The sequence below is a fragment of the Cervus elaphus genome, chromosome 18, assembly GCF_910594005.1.
Source record: "Cervus elaphus chromosome 18, mCerEla1.1, whole genome shotgun sequence".
NCBI classification, from domain to species: Eukaryota; Metazoa; Chordata; class Mammalia; order Artiodactyla; family Cervidae; genus Cervus; species Cervus elaphus.
Window position 1 is genome coordinate 20,905,356 of NC_057832.1, and position 25,432 is coordinate 20,930,787.

General features: G+C 36.9%; 1 protein-coding gene across 1 annotated transcript in view; it reads left to right on the forward strand.

Moving 5' to 3' along the window:
• The window catches only part of VPS50 (VPS50 subunit of EARP/GARPII complex), a 120,361-nt gene that overhangs the window by 52,097 nt on the left and 42,832 nt on the right, over positions 1-25,432 (forward strand). Inside the window, exons 13-16 of the mRNA XM_043871663.1 lie at positions 7,439-7,571; positions 9,803-9,894; positions 11,634-11,728; positions 12,065-12,163. Coding sequence (XP_043727598.1) covers positions 7,439-7,571; positions 9,803-9,894; positions 11,634-11,728; positions 12,065-12,163 — 419 coding nt within the window. The remainder of the gene's footprint in view (positions 1-7,438; positions 7,572-9,802; positions 9,895-11,633; positions 11,729-12,064; positions 12,164-25,432) is intronic.

A 25,432-nucleotide genomic window follows, 5' to 3' on the forward strand; every position in this document is an offset into this window, starting at 1 on the left:
TGGGATCAACAGAATTCTTTAAGGGTTGAAGGAGACAAAAAAGCAGGCTATGACTTGTGAGTGGGTTTGGATTTCAGCAAGCACAATGTATGTGGCCGGGTCCAGAGATACAGAGGCAATATTCTGTGCAGTGGCCTGAAAGGAGAGCGTGGGCAGAGGAACGGAGCAGTAGGCTGTCTGGTTGGTTTAACAGGATTACACTAGATACAGTGATTTGGTTTCTCTGCTACCCTGGGGTTAATGAGTGCCTGCAGAGAGCATGATGTTGTTTGCGTAGCCACCTTTCTCCCCCTCGCCTGGAAATGAAGGTGTTTTCTGCTCACTTGAAATGGACGCAGGTGTACTGAGGCCTCTCTTAGCTGCCCAAGACTACAGACACTTAAAACTACCAATGTAGTTTAGACTGCTGGGTGATCTTTTGGGGGTAAGGATGGGGGTAAATATTAAAGAGCCAACCTATTTTTTCTAATATTTATCTTTATTTATTTGGCTGCATGAGATCTCAGTTGTGGTGTGTGGGCGCAGTTGCCCCATGGCATGTGGTATCTTAATTCCCTGACCAGGGATCAAACCCGTGTCCCCTGCATTGCACAGCAGATTCTTAACCTCTGGACCACCAGGAAAGGCCCCAAGCCAACCTGTTTGCAAGGTGTGGTACACAGCTGCCAGCCGAAACAGTCATTTACTGGTAAAAGCCATTCTTGAAACCTGCCAAGTTCTTATTTTTAAATACTGCCCATTTAGGGTGATGATCTTAGCATGGGAGTTCACAGCACTTCATCATTTGAAATTTTGAAAGGTAAATTGTATATTCTGATTCTTCAAGCTTTGCTTGTTTTGCAGTATTAAGCTTTGCATTTGATGAAGGCCACTTAGCAGCAATTACCCAAACCTGGAGCTTCCCAGGGGTTGTAGGTGGTAAAGAACCCCCTTGTCAGTGCAGCAGACATAAGAGACACGGATTCGATCCCTGGTTCCAGAAGATCCCCTGGAGTAGGTAATGGCACCCTACTCTGGTATTCTTGCCTGGGAAATCCCATGGACAGAGGAGCCTGGTGGGCTACAGTCCCTGGGGTTGCAAAGAGCCGGACACAACTGAGCACATAACACCACATCAGGCAAACTTGAGGATGGTAGTAAAGGAATTCCTTCTGTGTATTTCACTATTTAGAGGGTGCTAGTTACTTAGTTCCAAGTTGGTATCGTTTATACCGTACATGTTACATATGTCTTCATGTGTACATACATATTTAGTATTAATGATGAAATGCCTAGAAGATAATGACTAATTTTTTACCATGATATGTTTGTGTGTTGAAATCATGAATGAATCTGGTTCAGTGTAAGGAAAATCTTGCTATAGCATATGCATGTTTTATCTATGGAGAATCATAGTCTTTAAAGCTTCAGAGAAACTCTACGTTATTTGCTTTATCCCTTGGGGTTTGGATACATGAAATGATATGTTGGAGTTATGCATGGCTGAGTAAGTCACAAATTTGGGCCCCAGGCCCAAACACATGTCATCCAGTCCACTATACAGAGCTCTGCTCTGGTGTCCAGTGATTCGAAAGGACTTAAAATATTCATGTTTTGTACAGGGTAGTCCTAACAGAAGTACTCAGTGGTTGGGAAAATCTTTAAAATTGCTTGGCCCAGCCACTTATTTAGTTCAGCCTCCCCAGAGATGTTTTTAGTTCCCCGGAGCTGAGTGCTGTTTTGATCTCCAACATGTTCCCAGAACCCTCTCAGCTACGTAGTCAGTCTTCCCCAGCAGCTTCTGGTGATGTGAGTTCCCTGTGCTAACAGCATTTGTCTAGAGATGCCGATAAGCCTCCACTGCCCTTTGAAATCATTTCTGAGTGTGTTTGTGTGTTTGGATGAGGGTGGGGATGGCAGTGCTAGGAGTTTTAAATCTCTGGGCGGATGCCACAACATCTGCTCCCTTTCTGTTTGGCGGGATGTGATTAGAGTGCTAAGTCAGAGTGAAACAAGAACATGGTAATAGTTCAAGGATGCTCCTAAGAATTTTTGTTGTGCTTTTTTAACATAAAAGATCATCTTGCTGAAATTTTTGTTGGTAACTTGTAATAGAGAATTCTGGTGGGTAAAAAGTAAATTAATAAGAATCAAAAGACTAAATTTAGTGGCCCCTTTTTTTTTCATATTTACCACTTGGCACTGAAGCAAGTTTCAAAGGTGAAATTTTTTTCATTGTGTGGTTCAGGTGTGAAAAGGCTGCATGTATTCATTCTGGCTTTTCTCTGTTCTATGAAAATGATGTCTCAATTCTTACTAAATTATTGCTTATAGGTAAGGCTGAGATGTTGCTGCTTTTAACAAGCTAATTTCGTCATTTTAACTTTGACCAGGTAGATTGGTTGGGATGGTTAATAGTAGAGATGGAAGGTACAAAGTTTTATTCTTAACTAATAGTGATAAGATTAGAAATCAGATCTGTGGATTCTGTCAAAGTGTTCATCAAGACTTGATTAAATAATGAATTTTCACAAAGATAAACTCAAAATGGATTAAAGACCTAAATATAAGACCAGAAACTATAAAACTCTTAGAGGAAAACATAGGCAGAACACTCAATGACATAAATCAAAGCAAGATCCTCTATGACCCACCTCCTAGAGTAGTGGAAATAAAAACAAAAGAAAACAAGTGGGACCTGATTAAACTTAAAAGCTTTTGCACAGCAAAGGAAACTATAAGCAAGGTGAAAAGACAATCCTCAGAATGGGAGAAAATAATAGCAAATGAAACAACTGATAAAGGATTAATTTCCAAAATATACAAGCAGCTCGTACAACCCAATCAAAAAGTGGGGAAAAGACCTAAACAGACATTTCTCCAAAGAAGACATACAGATGTCTAACAAACACATGAAAAGATGCCCAACATTGCTCATTATTGGAGAAATGTAAATCAAAACTACAGTGAGATATCACCTCAGACCAGCCAGAATGGCCCTCATCAAAAAGTCTACAAACAGTAAATGCTGGAGAGGGTGTGAAGAAAAGGGAACACTCTTGCACTGTTGGTGGGAATGTGAATTGATACAGCCACTATGGAAGACAGTATGGAGATTCCTTATAAAACTAGGAGTAAAACCACCATATGACCCAGCAGTCCCACTCCTAGGCATATACCCTGAGGAAACCAAAATTGAAAGAGACATATGTATCTCATTGTTCATTGTAGCACTATTTACAATAGCTAGAACATGGAAGCAACCTAGATGTTCATTGACAGATGAATGGATAAAGAAGCTGTGGTACATACACACAATGGAATATGAGTCAGCCATAAAAAGGAACGCCTTTGAGTCAGTTATAATGAAGTGGATGAACCTAGAACCTATTATACAGAGTGAAGTAAGTCAGAAAGAGAAAGATAAATACCATATCCTAATGCATGTATACGGAATCTAGAAAAATGGTACTGAAGAATTTATTTATAGGGCAACAATAGAGAAACAGACGTCGAGAATAGACATATGGACATGGGGAGAGGGGAGGAGAGGGTGAGATGTATGAAAAGAGTAATATGGAAACTTACATTACCACATGTAAAATAGATAGTCAACAGGAATTTGGCTGAAAAAAAAAAAACGAATTTTGACGTTTGAATAGTGAAGCTTCGTAATAATGCTGTGTTGAGCTTTCTTGCGTTATAACATCTGGATTTGTGAGTCTTCTCCAAATCCTGCCCATAGGATGTTTGTTTCTTGTGATCACTGGTTACTAGGTGTGTATGTTGTTTGTATGGAGTTTATGAGTTGCAGACAAAATTAAGGTTACTTAAAATATTCCTCCTTTTCTGCATGGTTTTTGAGATGGTTCTAAAATACTATACCTTTTTCCCTTTCTCACCTGTCAACCTTCCCTGAATAGATTAGTACTCATAGCTTTAGAATGGCAGTGGAAAGTTGCTCTGGAACACAGAAAAATGTTTGATAAGTAAATTTCTATTTCCTATACTTACAAGATTTTCAGACATGCTGTTTCATTCTTTGGGGTGTCTCACTGTGCGAATGTTTTCTAGATTGATTAATTCAAGGCTTTTGTTGCTATTATTGATACGCGATAGGAGCACTGGACTGATACTGTTGTATGGCCCTGCTCTGACCTGGTGCACCTGATTTTATGCTGAACGAATCACCCATTACTTGGAACTTGAACTGAGTTGCAGTGCTGGGTATTTGGTAATCAGTGAATGGGTTAAACCATTGATGGAGTAGCAGAACTGAGAATCTCTAACATTGGTTTGTGGAATGTGAGTGTGAGCTATCCAGAGTGGTTTACTGTCTAAGGGCGTGTGACTGGTTAAGTTGTGAAACTGGTGCTGGTTGGGACCCAGGGCTTCCCATTCCTTGTCTAGTCCTCTTTCTGTTACGCTCTGCTGGTGTGAAGAAGAATTGATGTCTGAGCGGAAGTAGTAATTCAGAAACCCAGATTCTCTTCTCGGCCTGCCTTTTATTTACTGCTTACTTGTACTGCTGCTGCTGCCAAGTCGCTTCAGTCGTGTCCGACTCGGTGCGACCTCACAGACGGCAGTCCACCAAGCTCCCCGTCCCTGGGATTTCTCCAGGCAAGAACACTGGAGTGGGTTGCCATTCCCTTCTCCAATGCATGAAAGTGAAAAGTGAAAGTGAAGTCGCTCAGTCATATCTGACTCTTCGCGACCCCATGGACTGCAGCCCACCAGGCTCCTCCGTCCATGGGATTCTCCAGGCAAGAGTACTGGAGTGGGGTGCCATTGCCTTCTCTTGTACAATTATCTGCATATTTGTTGGTTTTTTTGATTCTCTCATTATAGTCATGGTTCACACATGTCTGAAATAAGATTCTCTATTTGAAATTTGTTGGTGATTTTGTAAATCAGTTGGAAAGCATCAGTTGTGAATGATTTTAGTAGTGATGTGTTAAAAGCATCAAAAGCATTTGTTGCTATGAGAGTTGACCCTGGTTGATTGCGCAGTATAGTGGAAAGTGGTTTCTGGAGTCCAATTTTAAAATGAAATGACTTCTAGCCAGCATGGGCTTCCAAGTACAGAGATGAACACTTTTCAGCTTAAGTCTGTTAAAAACAATATATTTCCGTTGCATCTTGTCTTTTTTCTTAAACTGTTTGCTGTCTATTTAGTATGATGAATCTATACATTTGTTTCTATTTTAGAATATAAATTTAGGTCAGAAGCATCTTGCTCAGTACATCACAGTCTTATGTTTGTACATATGACATTTTTGAAGATAAGTTTGGGCAACTTTCAGGTGTGGGCTTTGGCTAGATCTGTGAATTCTTTACACTTGAATAAGTTAGGTGAGAAAAAGCTTCTGTAGTTTCACTAAATAATTTCAACTTCTTCTGAAAAACATTTCACATAAACATTTCTGTGTGTATAATCTCATCCAAACCCATTAAGTTTTAGCAAATCATCAAGAGGTAACAATAAAGAACCTCCTTTTTTTTGAACAAATAGGAAACTAATGTATCCAGACAGTGATCTAATGGAGAACAGACGGTAGTAGCTCCAAGTTTCAATTTTCTGATTTGTTAAACTGTGACAATTATAATAAAAGGTAATTGGTGGACTATAGCACCATTATTTGTATAGTCATACTTTTGCTTTGGAAAAAACAGACTAGCACTGCTTTCCTTTATCAGAAAGATATGTTGGGATATAATTAGATCAAATTTATTTGCATAGTATAAACGCAAACTTACACAAAGTTGAGTTTATTAAAGTTTGTAGAAGAATACCTTTATTCAAGTGAATGGTTGTTAAGCTGCAGTTCAGACCTTTTTGTGATCTTTGCCTTTTCTTTGTCCTCTGCTTTCAGCTCTTTTCTGAACTCATACATCAGTATTAATTTTAGTTACATGTCTGTGGTATGAGAGAGAAGTCAATTGTAGTGATGTGGTAAAAGTAAACCAAGGAAAAATGCAAGACTGGTTCACTGTAAAAGTAGTAATTATAAAAGTAAACAGGGAAAGTCAACATAAAAAATTACCCCAAATTATGGCGTAAGTGTGCAAAAATATTTGTGTTAATCTCTGCAAGCCATGTGTAAATCTGGATAGCTATCCTAATTTCGTTCCCTCCTGTGTTCCTTGTCTCATCCCCCATGCCACCTCTTACAGGTAGCTAATTTCAGTGTTTTCTTCTTTATATTCACTATGTTTATTCTTCTGATGATAGGCAGATATATGCATTAATTTTTTCTATTTATTATAACATACATATATATAATAAAAATGTTTCCCTTTCTCACATGTATACATATCATATGAAAGGGAATATTTTTTATTAAACTTTTTTTTAAAGTGTATGCTTATTATTTTTCACAGTGCTCTTTTGTGTGTGTAAAGATAGTTTATTCAACGGATCTCCTGTGTTTGGACGTTTAGATAGATTCCAGTATTTTGCAGTTACAGATTATCCTTTAGCAAACAACCTGTGCATATGTATTTTCACATTGTTTGAAGTACACCTTCTGTATAAATTCCTAGAAGTGGAATTGCTGGGTCAAGGGGAAATACAAATGATGGAGCAAATGCTCCATTGTGACAGACAGAAAACCTGCTAAATAGAATTGAGGCATTACCCTACCTATGAAATAAAAAGAGCAGAATGACAACTGCTAGTTTTTTACTAAGGATAGAGGGAGAAAAATCCACACATTTTCATTAGGGAGAAGATTTGGGACCACATACTTTTTCATAGCCATATGCAACATATTTTAAAATATTATTGTCAAATATGAAATGGCTATATCTCTGTAATTTAAAGAATTTACAAATTGTCAAAGGTGCTAACTTAATTTACGTAAATGATTGTCTTGTAAAGTACGACCACCTTTTTGCGAGTTGTAACTTGGGTCTAAGAATGAGAATAAAGCTGCGTTTGTATGCTAAGAACATAGCTTTGAAAACATATATTTGGGGAAATTTGCACTCTTATTCATAACACTTACCAGTTCAGTAGTATATGGATTCATAGTATGAGAATTGATACTACTAATGAATACTAAAAAGCCGTGTTGAAGTAGGAATTACTAATTGTAATTGTTACTGTTAATTACTAAAAGTGTGCTTACTTACTCATACAAGTTAGTATTTTTATTAATTGCTTGATAAGTGTTTTACTAACTGGGGAATTTAGAGGAGGGGGAAATCATTATGGAGAGAAATTACTATTTGTTCCACATTGAAACATGGAACATGTTGAACAAATTACTATTTGTTCCATGTTGAAATAAGAACACAATTTTCTTGCCGTTGGGCTTTCTTTTTAGATGTATCAGTGGAAGAAATTTTCTTATCTAATTCTTTATTGCATTTGATTGACACCATAGCATTTTATTTCGATTAACTTTGTGTTAAAGTAAACGATCATTTGAAAGTTGGCTCTCGTCATTTCCTTCAGCATGTTACACCAGACAGCTATATCCCATGCCTTGCTGACCTGTGCAAAGCACTGTGGGAAGTCATGCTCAGCTATTACAGGACTATGGAATGGCATGAAAAGCATGACAATGAGGATACTACTTCTGCTTCTGGTAGGAAATAATTTTGATTTTATTATAAAAACTGAATTATAAATATGCCATATTTCTGGAGTAAGGAGAAAGAAAAGGGTAGCTGTACTTTTAGAATTTCAGGGACCGTGACGACCTGAATGGGTGAAACGGGTTAGATGTTGGGCAGAGAAAGCAGTTCAGCTACTGTAAAAACTCCATCACCTTTGGGGATTTACCAGGCTGAAGAACTTCCTATGTGATAGGTATTACCAATTTTCAGGAAAACGTGGTCATGGTCTCAGCACTAAATTATTAAGAGAACGCTTTAAAAAAAACCCCAAAATTAAGATAGACATTAGTCTGTCCAAATTTGCAATAAAATTAATGCCAATTTTTTTATTAAGTCTTTTTTTGCTAATTTTCAAATTGTACTAATAAAGCTAGGTTCTAAGAATTAGTAATTATACTGATGCTTTTCTCCTTGAAAATAGTGGGACATTAAATTTTAAAAAAGATGTTTTAAATACTATCTTTGAAAGAGAAATACACTTTAAATGTCTATCGTATACTCATAAAGAGCACATCTTTGAGAAATTGTATTAACTAAGCATTACTTCATAATATAATTATATATCTTAAGTGATTATCCTTGAACAATAGCTAAGATTAAGTATTCAGAGTACTTTTAAAAGAGTGTATCAGTATTTAGTATGGGCAAAATAAATTATACAATACATATTTTTTTGTATTACATACAGTTTAGTATAGCTAGTTAATCAAGTTATTTTAGTAACCTCTAATTTCTGAAGCACTGGTTTTTGTGATTGTGAAGGAATGCTTAAATCTTACTGTTTGATGAAATGTAGGATTTTGGTAGTATAGAAGATGTATATTTAATATTAATCTTGACTTGTAAGAAGCTCATAAATACAGGTAGCAAAAAATAAGAAAGATAAATTCTATGGAAGGATTTCCCTTCTTTTAGAAATATTATTGGGGAGGACGAGGTTTAAAGAAAGAAAGAGAAGGGAGAAGGTAGAAAAAAGAGGAGAGCACTGAGTCAGGATCCTAGACCAGACATTTTACCCACCTCCTCTACTGCATCTGCAAGTGTGGGCATACCTGGCTTCAAATTTCGATTGCCATTTACCAAAGGTGAGAATGTGAAGAAGTCGCTTTTATCCTCTCCAGGCTCCAGTCTGCTCCTTAAAATGGTAGGTTAAGAATAAACAGAACAAACAAAAAGTTTCATCAGGTAGTAACACATTTACCTGTAGGATCTCTATAAAGTTTAGAGACAATGTAAAAAGTGCTAACACTAGTTGTTATTAATATCATCAAAAGAAATGAATCTAGAGAGGTAATTATAATAATAATGAAATGTCTATAGGCCTTTTTTTTTTTTTTTCCTAATTTCATTTTATTTAGGGAGTTTGTGAGCTTAGGGAATTTTTTTTCCCCCCACAAAGTTTATGCTGTTTTGGCAACCTTAATTTTTTTTCTAGATGTGGTAACTGTTTAGACATCTCAGCATCTTTTTCCCTTTTCTAGTCTATTATTTAAGAAAAAGTCCGGCATGACTGAGCAACTAAACAACAAAGGCATGTGTCCAGGGCCTGGATATGAAAGGGCCTTTTGCTGATTTCCAGTGGGCGGACACCCTGCTAGCCTGAGATGATTTATTTGCACAGAGGCATAATTTTTTAAATACAATGTTTTTATGTATTTTTCAGTTGCTTTTAGGGAGAGAATTATTTTTGAGGCCGGTCGTTGATCTTAACCTCTTGAAGTGGACATTTTTAGATTACTTACCTGGAATGGATAAAAGTATTCTGGATCATGAAAAATAGAAATTGTATACATCATTGCCTCACTGCATGAGCAGTTTTGCACTCCATACTCTTGTTAACATGTGTATTAGTTGATAATTCGGTTGATCAGTCCTGTAATGCTCTGGCAGCAGGCAGTATACGGGTCATTAAGAACCTGATTTCTGGGATTACACTGCCCAAGTTGGAATCCCAGCTCCAGTCACACATGACTTGAGTAGTCTTAGGTGTAAAGTATAATACTTAACATTTCACAGTCTTGAGTTTGTCGTATCAAATGCATTTAATCCCAGTTCTTATTTTTGACATTGTTTTGATTATGTAAATATTGAGAATATTTTATGTATTTTACATATGCTTACAGTATATTAGAGTTCAAATTTTTTTTTGAGAACAAAATATGAAGCAAGTTTAAAAATGTATATGATCTTTTATTTTCAGAAGGGAGTAATATGATGGGTGCTGAAGAAACAAATTTTGATCGTGGCTACATAAAAAAGAAATTAGAACATGGACTTACACGAATATGGCAGGTTTGGTTTTTTTAAACTATTTTTTTTTCTATGAAAACAATAGAAACCTTCATGTCAAAATTGTTTTACAGATTCAGTATTTAGATTTTCTGTATTTGTTTTTCCTTGCAGATTTAGTCATATGTTATTTTCTTTAGAATAAGTCTGTTATTTGACTTATATAATTTATTAATAGTTGTGAATTACATTTGACTATAAGTGGCAGTAGAAAAAGTGGTTTAATTTGAAATTCTCCATTGAAAATATCCCTTGACTACATCTTACTTTTAGTATCGTAGCAGATCTGTGTGCTTTCCTAAAGAAGTTGTTTTCTTATGGAGATACTGTTTATTTTATGTGTTTGTGTGTTTTCCTTTTCTGTTAATTTTAGGAAAAGGATAACTGTGTAATAGGTGACATACTTGGGTTGGAGTCTAGAATAGAATGAAGAATTTTTTTCTAAGTCAATGACTTTTGTGCCTTCAGTGAACCTTATGTGTTTATTGACTGAATGTGTCTTCCTAGGCTTTTCTTTTGTGTTTTAGTAGCTCAGTTGTTGTTATCAGATAATTTAATTTGTTAAAATTTTTCATTTCCTAGATAAAATGTAATTTCTTTGATAACTTTTTTGTCCGTTTTGGACTTCCTCAAAATTTAGAAGACTGTAGAAACTTTGATCATATTATATTGTTTCAAAATGTATTTTTGATTTTTCTAATGAAGGTGATGTTTAGTTTGAAAATCTTTTACAGGATTTCTTTTGAAAAAATTATTTAGCTAAATATATACTACAAACATAAATTTCCTTAAGAATCACTTAGCAGTTATAATTTAGTGTTCTTCTAACTTTTTATTACTTGCTATTGGATATGCTATTTGAACTTATACTTTACTATTTAAATATGTGATAGTTGAAAGAGCTTCATCTTTTATAATTTCTGATATGACCATATTAAGGTAATTTTTAACTTTCCACCATCTGCAGTGATTTTGGAGCCCCCCAAAATAAAGTCTGTCACTGTTTCCATTGTTTCCCCTTCTATTTGCCATGAAGTGATGGGACTGTATGCCATGATCTTAGTTTTCTGAATGTTGATTTCTATGCCAACTTTTTCTCTCTTCTCTTTGGCCGTCATCAAGAGGCTCTTTAGTCCTTCTTCGCTTTCTGCCATAAGGGTGGCGTCATCTGTATATCTGATGTTATTGATATTTCTCCCAGCAATCTTGATTCCAGCTTCATCCAACCCGGCATTTCACATGATGTACTCTGCATATCTTAAATAAGCAGGGTGACAGTATACAACCTTGACGTACTCCTTTTCTGATTTGGAACCAGTCTGTTGTTCCATGTCCAGTTCCCACTCTTGTTTCTTGACCTGCATATAGATTTAAGGTGATTACTTAAATCTGTATGCAGATTTAAGTGATTACTGCATACAGTATAAGGTGATTATACTAGATATACACAAATAGTGGTGATTTTTACCTGTGTATCCAGCATAAGGATATAATTCTTATCTTGCTTGTGTATGTGTATATTAATAGTGATGACTGGCCTATACTATTTTTATATCTGATTATGGGACTATTTCTGATATCACCCTTTGTTGGGTATTGGCCTAGCTATATATTTAGATATTTTTTTGTCAAGTTAATCTATTCTGTCTCATTTTAATGTGTAGCTATACAAAAACATGGTTCTGAAAACTTACTTTCTATATTTTGGATTTACTTGAAACATTTTTTGTTTTGTTTTATAGGATGTTCAGCTAAAAGTTAAAACCTACTTGCTTGGAACTGATTTGTCTATATTCAAATATGATGATTTCATCTTTGTTTTGGATATAATCAGCAGGTACTGTTTGAGATCTTGTTTTATTCTTTATCTTGATTCATTGAACCATGATAATTAATGAAATCTTGAATCAGTGAGTTATAAGCTATAACTTCATGAAAGTGAAGATAACTGAGCATTCACAGTCTAATTTCTGCTGGTTTATGTGTGAATGTGTTTAAATATTTTTGCCCTTTGGATGTTTGTAAACTGTAATGAATTTGTGATCTTTAGAATTTCTTCAAGTATCCAAATTTTTATGATTTGTTATCTTTGAATAAAGATGACCTGGACTTCTTTTGTTTCCTTATAATAAGCATGTTGCTGAAATTGTTATAAATCTTTCTGTCCACGTAGGTTGATGCAAGTTGGAGAAGAATTTTGTGGTAGCAAGTCTGAAGTTTTGCAAGAATCTATTAGAAAACAAAGTGTCAATTATTTTAAGAACTACCATAGGTAAGAACTCTAATAAAACATGAACAGACTTATTTAGGTAGTGAGAATAGCTTTTTCTCATGTTTATTCATCTTATAGACTTGATTGGTTTAAAAGAATTACTTTTGAGTTTGAAAGACTCATAGCTCTTTTTAGGGTGGTTAGGTTTTTTTTTATTTTTTACCAAAAATAGCATAAATTGTCCTCATTACTTTTTGTAAATTTCAATCTGTACTTTGTCTTGAGGGGTTTAAAATGTTGAACTGACTTCTTTGTGGGTATAAGATGAGTCTTACATTGAGGATCCTTAGAAACATTTGACCACTAGTCTCTACCTGCATATGTGGTGTAAGTTTATAATGAAGTTAAATCAATAGAGGCAGCACTCAGTGAGGCGGGAGGTACTTGAAACTGTGTGCTTTTTAGGAGTAAAAAGGCTTTTAGACAGTGGGGCATGATATTCAGAATCTAGCTACAAGGCCAAGACTATGTACTGTGTTGCTCTCACAAACAATCACTACCAGTTTTAAAAAGGGTGCAGTGGAACAGCTTTGGGAATGGGGAAAGGTGGAAAGAATGTTTACACAGCCGTGTGATGGTGTACTGCAAGTGGCATTAAACCGAGAGAGCAGGCAGTTACTAGACCTCTCTTCATGTGAGCTGGGCCCTGCACGCTCTCTCTTATGTACATTTTATCATTTGCATTGAGGTACATTTCACTTGTTATTCTGCTTTTTAAAATGTTTTTTAATTCTGTTGTTATTTGGTACCAGGGAGAGTTGGGATTTGAAATTCTTTTTCTCCTTGTTCGGAGTCAACCCCTGGTCACGGTGATATGTGCTGAGTCAGAAGAGAGATTACTGCATGTGAAACCATTGACTAATTTAATTTACTATTCAATGTATTTCAGTACACATTTTCTGTCTTAATAGTAAACTATTAAAATTAAATATGGGCTTCCCTGATAGCTTAGTTGGTCAAGAATCCGCCTACAGTGCAGGAGACCCTGGTTCAATTCCTGGATCTGGAAGATCCACTGGAGAACAGAAAGGCTACCCACTCCAGTATTCTGGGCTAGAGAATTCCATGGACTGTGTAGTCCCTGGGGTTGCAAAGAGTCGGACAGGACTGAGTGACTTTCATTCACTCATTTATTAAATATTTATTTTGAAAGCATATTTAAATTGACTCTTTACCAAAGTGGGCTTCTGTGGTGGCTCAGATTCTCAAAAAGAATTTGCCTGCAGTGCAGGAGACCTGGATTTGATCCCTGAGTTGGGGAGACACCCTTGAGAAGGAAATAGCTACCCACTCCAGTATTCTTGCCTGGAGAATTCCATGGACAGAGGAGCCTGCTGGGCTACAGTCCATGGGGTCACATAGAGTCAGACGTGATGGAAGTGACTTAGCACGCATGCACAGGAAGACAGTGGTAAGGCAACAAGACAAAACCCTAACACTACCTTTGTTTACAACTTCCGTTTCTGTTAAAACTTAAGCCCTACTAAATGGAAGTCCCAGCCTGTACACACTGCTTTCCAAAATGAGGGTGGGAATCTTGTAATCACAGATGGGAAATGGAAAAGAATCAAGAACTGTGAAGAAACGAAAAGCCTCACTTAACCGTTAGAATGAAGGCGTGCTGCTTTTCTGTTTCCCAAAGATTGCTTTATATCCTACAGTACCACTGGAGGGTCTTTTGTTCGTTGTGACTGCAAGATGTATGCAATGCAGAAATGTGGGCTCATTTAATGGTTTCCGTTCTGCATTCCACTTTATTATCAAGAGATGTTTGTCATCTGTTGCCACCAGGCATAATAGGCATTTCTAGATGCTAATGGAGATTCCTCACAAAAGTTCACCTTGAACTTAGAAAACATAGATATTAATTACTGTTTTCAAAACACTCAACATTTTAATTGACTTTTCTCAGAAACACTTGTGAAACTTGATTCCCAATGAGGAGGCTATGTTGTATTGTTAGAAGGAGAGGAAGACTGGGAAATAGTAGATTGGGTTCTTATCCCATCTTTGCCTCTTGCCACTTTTCTGACATTGAACAAATTACTTAACCCTCTGGGATATGGTTCTGTCTATCAATTGTAATCAATTACAATCTATCAATTGTAAAATGAGGTGGTTGGAGTAAATGGTCACCCTAAGTATTACCTGCAGATCTTTCCCTTTTTTCATACTGGTCTGTATATTATAAAAGTAGGTTAAAACATAAAGATTTAATTTTTTCTTTTCTTTTTTTTTAGTATTCCCTTTACCCAGTGTTTAAACCAGTCTTGCTTATATACTGCCTGTAATCATTCTCTTTCCAACAGCTGCCATTGGGAAATTATAATGAAAATCACTTGGCAAAGTGGGTGCCAACCATCACTGTGTTCTAAAGCAAGATAAACTCGATAGGCAGTTTAGAAATGATGCCAGTGTACAAATATTGAGTTGATGAAAGTCATTACATTAGCCAATGATGAATCTAAATCTACTAAATTCTGATTTAATACCTCCTTCACCAAATCATCCTACGCAAATACCAGAAAATACCGTGAAACATGGTAAACTACAAATCATCTGTTCTGATTTTATTAAAGTGTTTAAATATGCTTACAGTTTGTTTCATGGTCTTCTGCCAAATAGAGCTCTTGAGAATGAAGAAATTCCTGAACCGAATTATCCTGACTTTGAGTCGTTTAGGCTGTTGGTTTGAAGATGTAGACATAACAACCAGGTGCACATAGAAGCTTTTTGCTCTGTGGCAGAACATCTGTTTATAGAATGTACTGGTGTTTTTTTGTGGACGTATTAAAGTTTGCCTGCCATTATCTTTTTCTTGGGCCAAGTTGGATGAGCATGTGAGGAAGCGCAGTCTCTGTCGTCTGTCAGTGTAACTTCACATCTTTCAGGGTGTGTTTTATTCCCGCAGGTTTCTTTATGTTCAGGCTCTAAGTTTGTATACACCGAGAGCTGTCAGTCTTCTGCCAGATGTCGCAGAAATCCCCAAAGCACAAATAATCTAAAACAATAGTGACGTAGAAACTATGCAGTAGTGTACTGTTGTCAAGACATTTAACAAGTGCATTTTGTTTTTAATTACTTTAATAATCAAGGTTTATAAATGTTTTCAGTGACCTTAAAGGTGCATTGACTGATGTCAGCAGAGAAAGATCACTTATCCTTTTAGGGAGAAAAGTCTTTGCTTGCCTGAGTAAGAAAGTCTTGGTTTATTCCTTAAAGTGTCCTTAAAAATGTGTGCTTCTAGAGTTAGTTTTATTATCCATATACTTACCTTTGTTTTCTGTCTCGGTCAAGTGATTGAATCGTGTGTTCTGGTTTGAATATTGGACCTGATATCTTCTAGAACTGACCTGCCTGCTCATGTCACACCGCTCCTCCCTCCCCTGCCCATATATCTTCTGCCAAATAAACTGTTTTGGTTAAGGCTTCAGAGAGAATAGAAAATAAGTTATCAGTAATTTTAGTTGTTGTATAAGATATCTGAGAGTTTTTTTTTTTTTTTTTAAGGAAAAGGTTAACCAGTATAATAACTTCAATTTACATTGCAGTTATTTGTTACATATACATTGAAGTTATTTGTTATATATACATTGAAATATAAGTGTCCATGGGTATGTTTTCCTAGTATTGCATTGTAACAAACTATCCTGAAACTTACAGGCTTAAAACAGCCACCATCTTATTGTTATTTCATGTATTCTGTGAGTCAGGATTAATTTAAGCAGGGATCAAGATTCTTCTGCTCCTCATAGCGCTGACTGGGGTGACTCACCAGTGGTCAGCCTGGTGTAGCAGGTTCAAGATGGCCTCCCTGGCACCTTGGTGGAGGTGGCTAGAAGGGTGTACAGCTGGATTGGTTAGTCAGCGTGCCCACGTGTGGCCTCCCTGGTGTGGTATTCTCAGCATGCTTGGACTTCTTCTATGGCAGCTGACTTCCCATAGAACCAGCTGTCCAAGAGAACCACGCGGAGGGTGCTTGGCCTTTTCAGATACACGCTCGGGACTAATGCAGTCCTTCTGCTACATTCCATTGAATGCAGACTTCTCATAACGCGGTTCAGATTGAAGGGGAGGGAAAGCAGACTTCTTCTGTTGACAGGGGAGTGGTTAGGTCATGTCGTAGAAGAGCTGTGTGTGGAATAGGAGATACTGTTGCAGCCCTCTTTCCTGTATTCATTGGGAAAACAGGGAGAAGTGTTTTCAGAAACCAATTTTGGGGGGAATTTGGTGAAAATGGTATCAATAAATTTGTTTATTTTTTTAATCACTTGACATGTTCTACTAAAAATTCAATTATGTAAAACTTGACTATTTTCCATGTCTAAACTATACAAGACGGCTTAAAATTTGAACTTAAAATGAGAGCGAAAGGAAGTGTCTTTATAATATATACCTCTTATGTCAGACTAGTTTCTCTTCTGTATATATATATATACACATTATATAAACATACGTGTATATATGTACATACACATATACATAAATTTTTTGTATATGTACATACACATAAATACACCAAATAGTGAGTAAAGAACTATCAAATTCCACTTTTCCTCCTGCTGGTAAAAAGTTTGGGGCCATGTGGTGTTATCAGTGGCCTTGGGGTTCCTACCTTTACTGTGTTCATCAATAGCTTTACTGCCTGTGTGATTTTAACCAATCTTTTTAATTTTCTGAGCATCGGGTTCCTTCTCTTCAAAGTGTATAAGGCTTATGTTGGATACTCTGCCTTCTTTAAACTCTGTGCTTTTATCATTCACTTCTGGAGCCCAACTTCTATTGCTTTAAGTCTTTTATTAGGTTAAGTAAAAGATCTGTGTTTCACACACTTGTAATTCATTGATATTTTCCCTTTAACTTGGAGGTCAACATATTTGAGACAGTTTGTAGATCGGTTATTATCTTCTTCACCATGTTTGCACTTTAAAATCTCTTTAATTTTAATTTCGTTGCACCTGTTCTTTCGTTTGCCAAAAAAAATTCTTTGTATCCTGCTTACGTCTGGTTTCTTGAAGACGCAGGTGACACCCACAGTGCTTAAAGTAATGATCAAGATTGCTTTTCACTTAACTTTATGATTACAGTCAATTCTGTTATTCAGCATCTGGTTGCAGTCTGTACTTTACATACTTACTGCTTTTTGATCATAACTGCCATCTTTTGTGTATTAGTATAGTAAATTAGAAGAAAGGATATAAAATGCAGATCTTTCCATTTCTATAAAATGTTCTTGGGGAAAGAGATGCAGAGGAAGTTTTCCTTGGCTTTATTGAATCAATTTGGATAATACTCACCAACTTATGGTTTCCAGTAAAAAGCGAAATTTTTCCTTTTTGCTATTGTTTCTGACTATGTTGCAGTGAAACGAACATGACTTGGAAGTCAGGGCCCCTGTCTCTGCTGTCTACTAGTTGTGACCTTGGGACCCTTTACAAGTGGACTTATGCTTGCTTGAGCCACCTGTGGCTTTATCTTTAAAATGGGCCTGCCTTTTATTGCACACAGTTTGGGAGGATAGTGATAGACTACTAGTTTTTTCCTTTGAAAAAATTTTATTAAAATTTAACTCACACAAATGTTGGCATATCTTATTGTACAGCTCTATGAATTTTTAATATATGTACACTGCATAAGGGGCTTCCTAGGTGGCTCTGTTGGTAAAGAACCTGCCTTACAGTCCAGGAGACCCAAGAGTTGTGGATTCAATCCCTGGAGTGGGAAGATGTCCCGGAGGAGGGCATGGCAACCCACTCTAGTATTCTTGCCTGGAAAATCCCCATGGACAGAGGAGCCTGACGAGCTACAGTCCATGGGGTCGGAAAGAGTGGAACACGACTGACGTGACTTAGCACGCAGACACACACACTGCCTAAACGGCCCAGGTTAACATGTGTAGCTTTTCCAGTGTCCCCGAGGAATCTCTGTACTTCCCTCAGTCAGTAGCCTCTTCAGAGTTAACTGCTGTTCTTAACTTCTGTCACCATTGACTAGTCATGGCTGAACATGGTGTAAATGTTGTGGTTTTATAAATATTATTCTGAATTGTCTTGCTTTTGTTGTTTCTCATACACATAGACGTTGAGTTTGATTTAGTGTATTGACCTAGGATTCCTATGGTCTGGGGGTTAAATTAGCATTTTACTAAATTTAATTGGAAATTCTTTTGAATTGCCCATGTATACAATATGTCATGTGTGAATAGTGATGGTTTTATATATTACTTTCTAACATTTGTATTGGTTAGGACTTCTGGTACAATTTTGAATAAAAGTGCCAACAAGGGACATTCTTTCATTCAGTACTTTACCGGTAAATATGATATTTGTGGTAGGTTTTTGTAGATACTCTATATCAGATGAAAGAAATTCCTAAGAGATAGTCAACTCTAAGTCAAAAGGTATTAGTAAAAGTAAAGGTGAATTCATTCATCATAATGATGAATAGATTTTCATTAGGAAGGTGTAACTGTCCTAAATTTGTAAGCTCTTACTAAAATAAAAACAAAATATATAAAGCAAATTTATTCAGATTAGGAGAAGAAATAGACAATTTATAACCGTAACTGAGAATTTTTGGGTGCCCTTTTAGTAACTGGTAATATAAACAGACAAATTAGTCAGGATATATGTTTGACCAAATATTAGTAAAATTTACCTAATTTATGTAGATATATTGATATATATATATGTTTATATATATATTATATATACATTATAATACTTGATAGCTGAAGAATTCATATTTTTTTTTCAGAGCAGAAGGACAGTTAATCAAAGTCAATCAATTGGTGGGCCGTAAAGCAAGTCTTTGAAAAAGAAGAAGTCAAAAGATTGAATTCAGAGCATATTCTGACCATAGTGGAATTAAACTAGAAATAAGAGAGAACTAGAAAATCTGCCAGTTTGGGGATATTAAGCAACCTATTTTCCATGATAGAGAAGGAACCATATTGGGAATTAGAAAATATTAAAAAATGAATGTTAATAAACATATAATATAAAATTGTGAGGTATAACTGAAGCAGAGGGGGGGATTTTTTGGTCTAAATGCATTTTTTGGTAAAGAAGAAAGTTTGAAAATCAGTGCCCTAAACTTACATTTCAAAAAGTTTAGGAAATGACAGCAAATTAAACCTAAAGAAATAGTGGGAAGATAAATTATAAGAGTAGAAGTCAATATAAGTAAAAGAGGAGAGTGAAAAAGTTGGCTTAAAGCTCAACATTCAGAAAACTAAGATCCAGTTGAGCAATTTCAAATCCTGAAAAATGATGCTGTGAAAGTGCTGCACTCAATATGTCAGCAAGTTTGGAAAACTCAGCAGTGGCCACAGGACTGGAAAAGGTCAGTTTTCATTCCAGTTCCAAAGAAAGGCAATGCCAAAGAATGCTCAAACTACCGCACAATTGCACTCATCTCACACGCTAGTAAAGTAATGCTCAAAATTCTCCAAGCCAGGCTTCAGCAATATGTGAACTATGAATTTCCAGATGTTCAAGCTGGTTTTAGAAAAGTCAGAGGAACCAGAGATCAAATTGCCAACATCCGCTGGATCATCAAAAAAGCAAGAGAGTTCCAGAAAACATCTATTTCTGCTTTATTGACTATGCCAAAGCCTTCAACTGTGTAGATCACAATAAACTGTGGAAAATTCTTCAAGAGATGGGAATACCGGACCACCTGACCTGCCTCTTGAGATACCTGTATGCAGGTCAGGAAGCAACAGTTAGAACTGGACATGGAACAACAGACTGGTTCCAAATAGGAAAAGGAATATGTCAAGGACATTGTTACCCTGCTTATTTAACTTATATGCAGAGTACATCATGAGAAACGCTGGGCTGGAAGAAGCACAAGCTGGAATCAAGATTGCTGGGAGAAATATCAATAACCTCAGATATGCAGATGATACTACCCTTATGGCAGAAAGTGAAGATAAACTAAAAAGCCTCTTGATGAAAGTGAAAGAGGAGAGTGAAAAAGTTGGTTTAAAGCTCAACATTCAGAAAACTAAGATCATGACATCCGGTCCCATCACCTCATGGGAAATAGATGGTGAGACAGTGGAAACAGTGGCTGACTTATTTTTCTCGGCTCCAAAATCACTGCAGATGGTGATTGCAGCCATGAAATTAAAAGATGCTTACTCCTTGGAAGGAAATTTATGACCAACCTAGATAGCATATTAAAAAGCAGAGACATTACTTTGCCAACAAAGGTACATCTAGTCAAGGCTGTGGTTTTTCCAGTGGTCATGTATGGATGTGAGAGTTGGACTATGAAGAAAGCTGAGCACCAAAGAATTGATGCTTTTGAACTATGGTGTTGGAGAAAACTCTTGAGTCCCTTGGACTGCAAGGAGATCCAACCAGTCCATCCCTAAAGGAGATCAGTCCTGGGTGTTCATTGGAAGGACTGAGGCTGAAGCTCAAACTCCAATACTTTGGCCACCTCATGCGAAGAGTTGACTCATTAGAAAAGACCCTGATGCTGGGAGGGATTGGGGGGCAGGAGGAGAAGGGGACGACAGAGGATGAGATGGCTGGATGGCATCACTGACTTGATGGACGTGGGTTTGAGTAATCTCCGGGAGTTTGTGATGGACAGGGAGGCCTGGCGTGCTGCGATTCATGGGGTCGCAAAGAGTCAGACATGACTGAGCAACTGAACTGAACTGAACTGAAGATCATGGCATCCGGTCCCATCACTTCATGGCCAGTAGATGGGGAAACAGTGGAAATAGTGGCTGGTTTTATTTTTGGGGGCTCCAAAATCACTGCAGATGGTGATTGTAGCCACGAAATTAAAAGACGCTTACTGCTTGGAAGGAAAGTTATGACCAACCTAGACAGCATATTAAAAAGCAGAGACATTACTTTGCCAACAAAGGTCCGTCTAGTCAAGGCTATGGTTTTTCCAGTGGTCATGTATGGATGTGACAGTTGGACTATAAAGAAAGCTGAGCGCTGAAGAATTGATGCTTTTGAGCTGTGGTGTTGGAGAGGACTCTTGAGAGTCCCTTGGACTGCAAAGAGATCCAACAGTCCATCCTAAAGGAGATCAGTCCTGGGTGTTCATTGGAAGGACTGATGTTGAAGCTGAAACTCCAATACTTTGGCCACCTGATATGAAGAGCTGACTCTGAAAAGTCCCTGATGCTGGGAAAGATTGAAGGCAGGAGGAGAAGGGGACGACAGAGGATGAGATGGTTGGATGGCATCACTGACTCAGTGGACTTGAGTTTGAGCAAGTTTCAGGAGTTGGTGATGGACAGGGAGACCTGGCGTGCTGCAGTCCATGGGGTCGCAAAGAGTCAGACACGACTGAGCAACTGAACTGAGAAGTCAATGAGAGAGAAAGTAAATGTATAATAGAAAGAAATCTACAGTACTACTTAGCAAAACTGGGCAAGAAAAAGAAAGAAACTATGTCATCAGTTAAAGGGATTCTATAGATCTTAAGGTGCTTCCCTGGTGTCTCAGTGGTAAAGAAACAACCTGCAATGTAGAAGTCACTGGAGGCACGCATTTGATTCCTGGGTCAAGAAGATCCCCTGGAGGAGGGAATGGCAACCCACTCCAGTATTCTTGCCTGGAGAATCCCATGGACTGAGGAGCGTTGTGGGGCTATAATCGATGGGGTCGGAAAGAGTAGGACACGACTGAAGTGACTGAACACGCTCCTACATAGATCTTAAGACATTAGAAATAAAATGATATAGACTTTATGCTAATAAAGTTGACAATTTAGATAGAAATGAATGAATGAATTCCTTGTGAAATCAAACATAATAAGCTGATATAATATAGATAATCTGAGTAGTCCTGTATCTTTAGAGAAATTGAATCTTTGCTTCAGAGCATCTTCACAAAGAAATCTCCAGGCCTGTGGCTGTCATTGATCAATGGTCATTGATCAATTCTTCTAAACCTTTAAGGGGGAAGTAATATCAACACAAACTCCTTCAGAGAAAAGAAAAGAACTTCCCTGGTAGTCCAGGTGTTAAGGATCTGTCTTCCAATGCAGAGAATAGAAAAGGAGGGAATGCTTTATAACTTATTTTATGAGGCCATCATAGCACTAATGCCAAAACATTACAAACAAGAAAAATTACAGGTTAGTACCTCAAAGAACTTAAGAGCAAAAGTCCTGAACAAAAGATTGGCAGGTTATATCCAGTATATCTTAAAAAAAACCATACTTCAAGAATAGGCAGAGTTGAGTACAGGAAAACAAGGTTGGCTAGACTTTTTAAAAATTAATAAATTTAATTTACTAATTCACAGCTATAGGAAAAATACCATATTGATCATTTTAATAAATGAAGAAAGAATTTTGATAAGATTTCCTTTGTAGTTCATAATTTTAAGAAATCATGTCTGTAATTTTTACTTTCAATGTAGTTTTGCTTCCAGTCTAATTTTAACTTCAACCTTGTAGTTAAAGTATTCTTATAAATAGCATATAGGGTTTTGTTTTCTAATTTTAAAATTCAGTTTGACAATATTTGTGTTTCGATTGGACCTTTATTTCATTTTCATGTAATGTATTTATTGTCATAGTTGGGTTTAAGCCCATCATATTGCTATTTGATTTCTAAAAGTGTAGATAACTGTTTTTTCATTCATTTTTTCTCTCTCTCTGCTTTCTTTTGGATTGATCTGTGTCTTTTCAATTTTCAGATCACTTTTTTGTCAGCCTTAAAATGTATATTCTGGTAGTGGCTACCATCAACATTCCAATATGCATCTTGCTCTGTTACAGTTGACCTTAGGTTAATATGCTTCCAAAATAATGCAGGAGCCAACTTTGTAACTCATTTACCTTCTCTTACCCTTTTAGTGTTGTCGTATATTTTACTTTCTGTATTATTTTCCATACTTTTTATATGTAGGTGTAACTAAACTTCAGTCTGGGAGTTGGTATCTTTCATCACCGTAATAGTTTTATATTATTGTGTAATAGAACACCATGAGTTTTAGCAGCTTAAAACAACTCCCTTTTGTTTTCTCACAGTTCTGTGAAAGTCTGGAAGTCTTATCTAGGTTCCCAGCTTAGGTTCTCATAGGGCCTAAATCAAGGTGTTGTCTGATCTTTCATCTGAAGACTTTGAGGACGAATCTGCATCTGAGCACATTCAAGACACTGGCCCAGTTCAGTTCCTTGTGGTTTTAGGACTGAGGTTTCTGTTTTCATGCTACCTGTCAGCTAAAAAGCCTTCTCAGCTTCTCAGGTCTCTGGTGCTTGCACTTGACCCCTTTGGTTTCAAAAGCCAGCAATTCTCTCTGACTTCCCCATCTTTTATTAGGAGAAGAAAAAAGGTCTACTTTAAAAGGACTTGTTCACTTAGGTTTGTTCCACCTGGATAATCTCTGTTTTGATTAACTCAAGGCAGTTCAAGTAATCTTAATTATATCAGTAAAATCCCTTTTTTCCATATTTGGTAATGTAATCACAGGGTGGTCTTCATCATACTTAGTCCTGGGCATTAGTGTAGACAATCTTGAGGGATTTTAGAGTGCATTTTAGAGTCTTGCCTATCTCAATAATTGTTGTGTAGTAATAGCTTTATCGAGATATAAGTCACATACCGAAAATGCCAAAAATTCACTCCTATAAAGTATATATTAATAATTCAGCAACAGCATCGCAACTATCTAATTTCAGAATATTTTTATCACTTCAAAAAATAACCCTTTACCAGTTAATTGGCACTTTTCTCCTCCTGTGGCATCTGACAATCACTTACTTATTTTTTGTCTCTGTATGTTTGCCTGTATATGAACATTTCATATAAATGAAATCATTTATATATATATATGTGTATATATATATATAGTGGGCTTTAACTTAGAATATTTCTAATAGTTCATCCATGTTGGAGCATATAACAGAACTTCTTTCTTTGTCATTGGTAAATAATATTCCTTTGTATAGATAGACCATAATTTGATTATCCTTTCCTCAGTTAATGGACATTTGGGTTGTTTTCAGTTTTTCAGTTCAGTTCAGTCGCTCAGTCATGTCTGACTCTTTGCGACCCCGTGAACCGCAGCACACCAGGTCTCCCTGTCCATCACCAACTGCTGGAGTCCACCCAAACCCATGTCCATCAAGTCAGTGATGCCATCTCATCCTCTGTCATCCTCTTCTCCTCCTGCCCTCAATCTTTCCCAGCATCAGGGTCTTTTTCAATGAGTCAGCTATTCGCATGAAGTGGCCAAAATATTGGAGTTTTAGGCTTCAACATCAGTCCTTCCAATGAACACCCAGGACTGGTCTCCTTCAGGATGGACTGGTGGGATCTCCTTGCAGTCCAAGGGACTCTCAAGAGTCTTCTCCAACATCACAGTTCAAAAGCATCAATTCTTTGGTGTTCAGCTTTCTTCACAGTCCAACTCTCACGTCCATACATGATTACTGGAAAAACCATAGCCTTGACTAGACGAACCTTTGTTGGCAAAGTAATGTCTCTGCTTTTTAATATGCTGTCTAGGTTGGTCATAACTTTCCTTCCAAGGAGTAAGCGTCTTTTAATTTCATGGCTGCAGTCACCATCTGCACTGATTTTAGAGCCCAGAAAAATAAAGTCAGCTACTGTTTCCACTGTTTCCAGTGGAAATCTGGATTTCAACCTTGTGATTTCAGACTTCTGGCCTCCAGAACTGTGAGATTGTAAAGTTCTGTTATCTTAAGTCACCTGTGTGTGCGTCTAAGTCACTTTAGTCATGTCAGACTCTTTGTGACCCTATGGTCTGTAGCCCACCAGGCTCCTCTGTCTTGGGATTGAACCCAAGTCTCCTGCATTGGCAGGCGCATTCTTTACCACTAGCATCACCTGTGAAGCCTTAAGTCACCGGTTTTTTTGTTTGTTTGTTTTTTTTATAGTAGCCACAGAAAACCAATACAGAGTGAAGTTTCTGGGTCATATGGTAACTCTACATTTAACATTTTGAGAAACTACCAAACTTTTCCAAAGTGGTTGTACCATTTCGCATTTCCACCAGCACTACATAAGGGTTCTAACTTCTCCAAACCCTTGCTAGCTCTTGTTGTCTCTTTGGTTTAGCTATCCTGGTGGTTGTGAAGCGTACCTCCTTATGGTTTGGATTTATGTTTGCCTGATGAATGACACTTTTTACATGTTTACTGGTCGTTCATATATCTATCTTCTTTACAAAAAAATGTCTGTTCAAAGCTTTTGCCTATTTTAAAATTGATTTATTTATCTTTTCCTTGTAGAATTGTAAGAGTTCTGAACTTCATAGT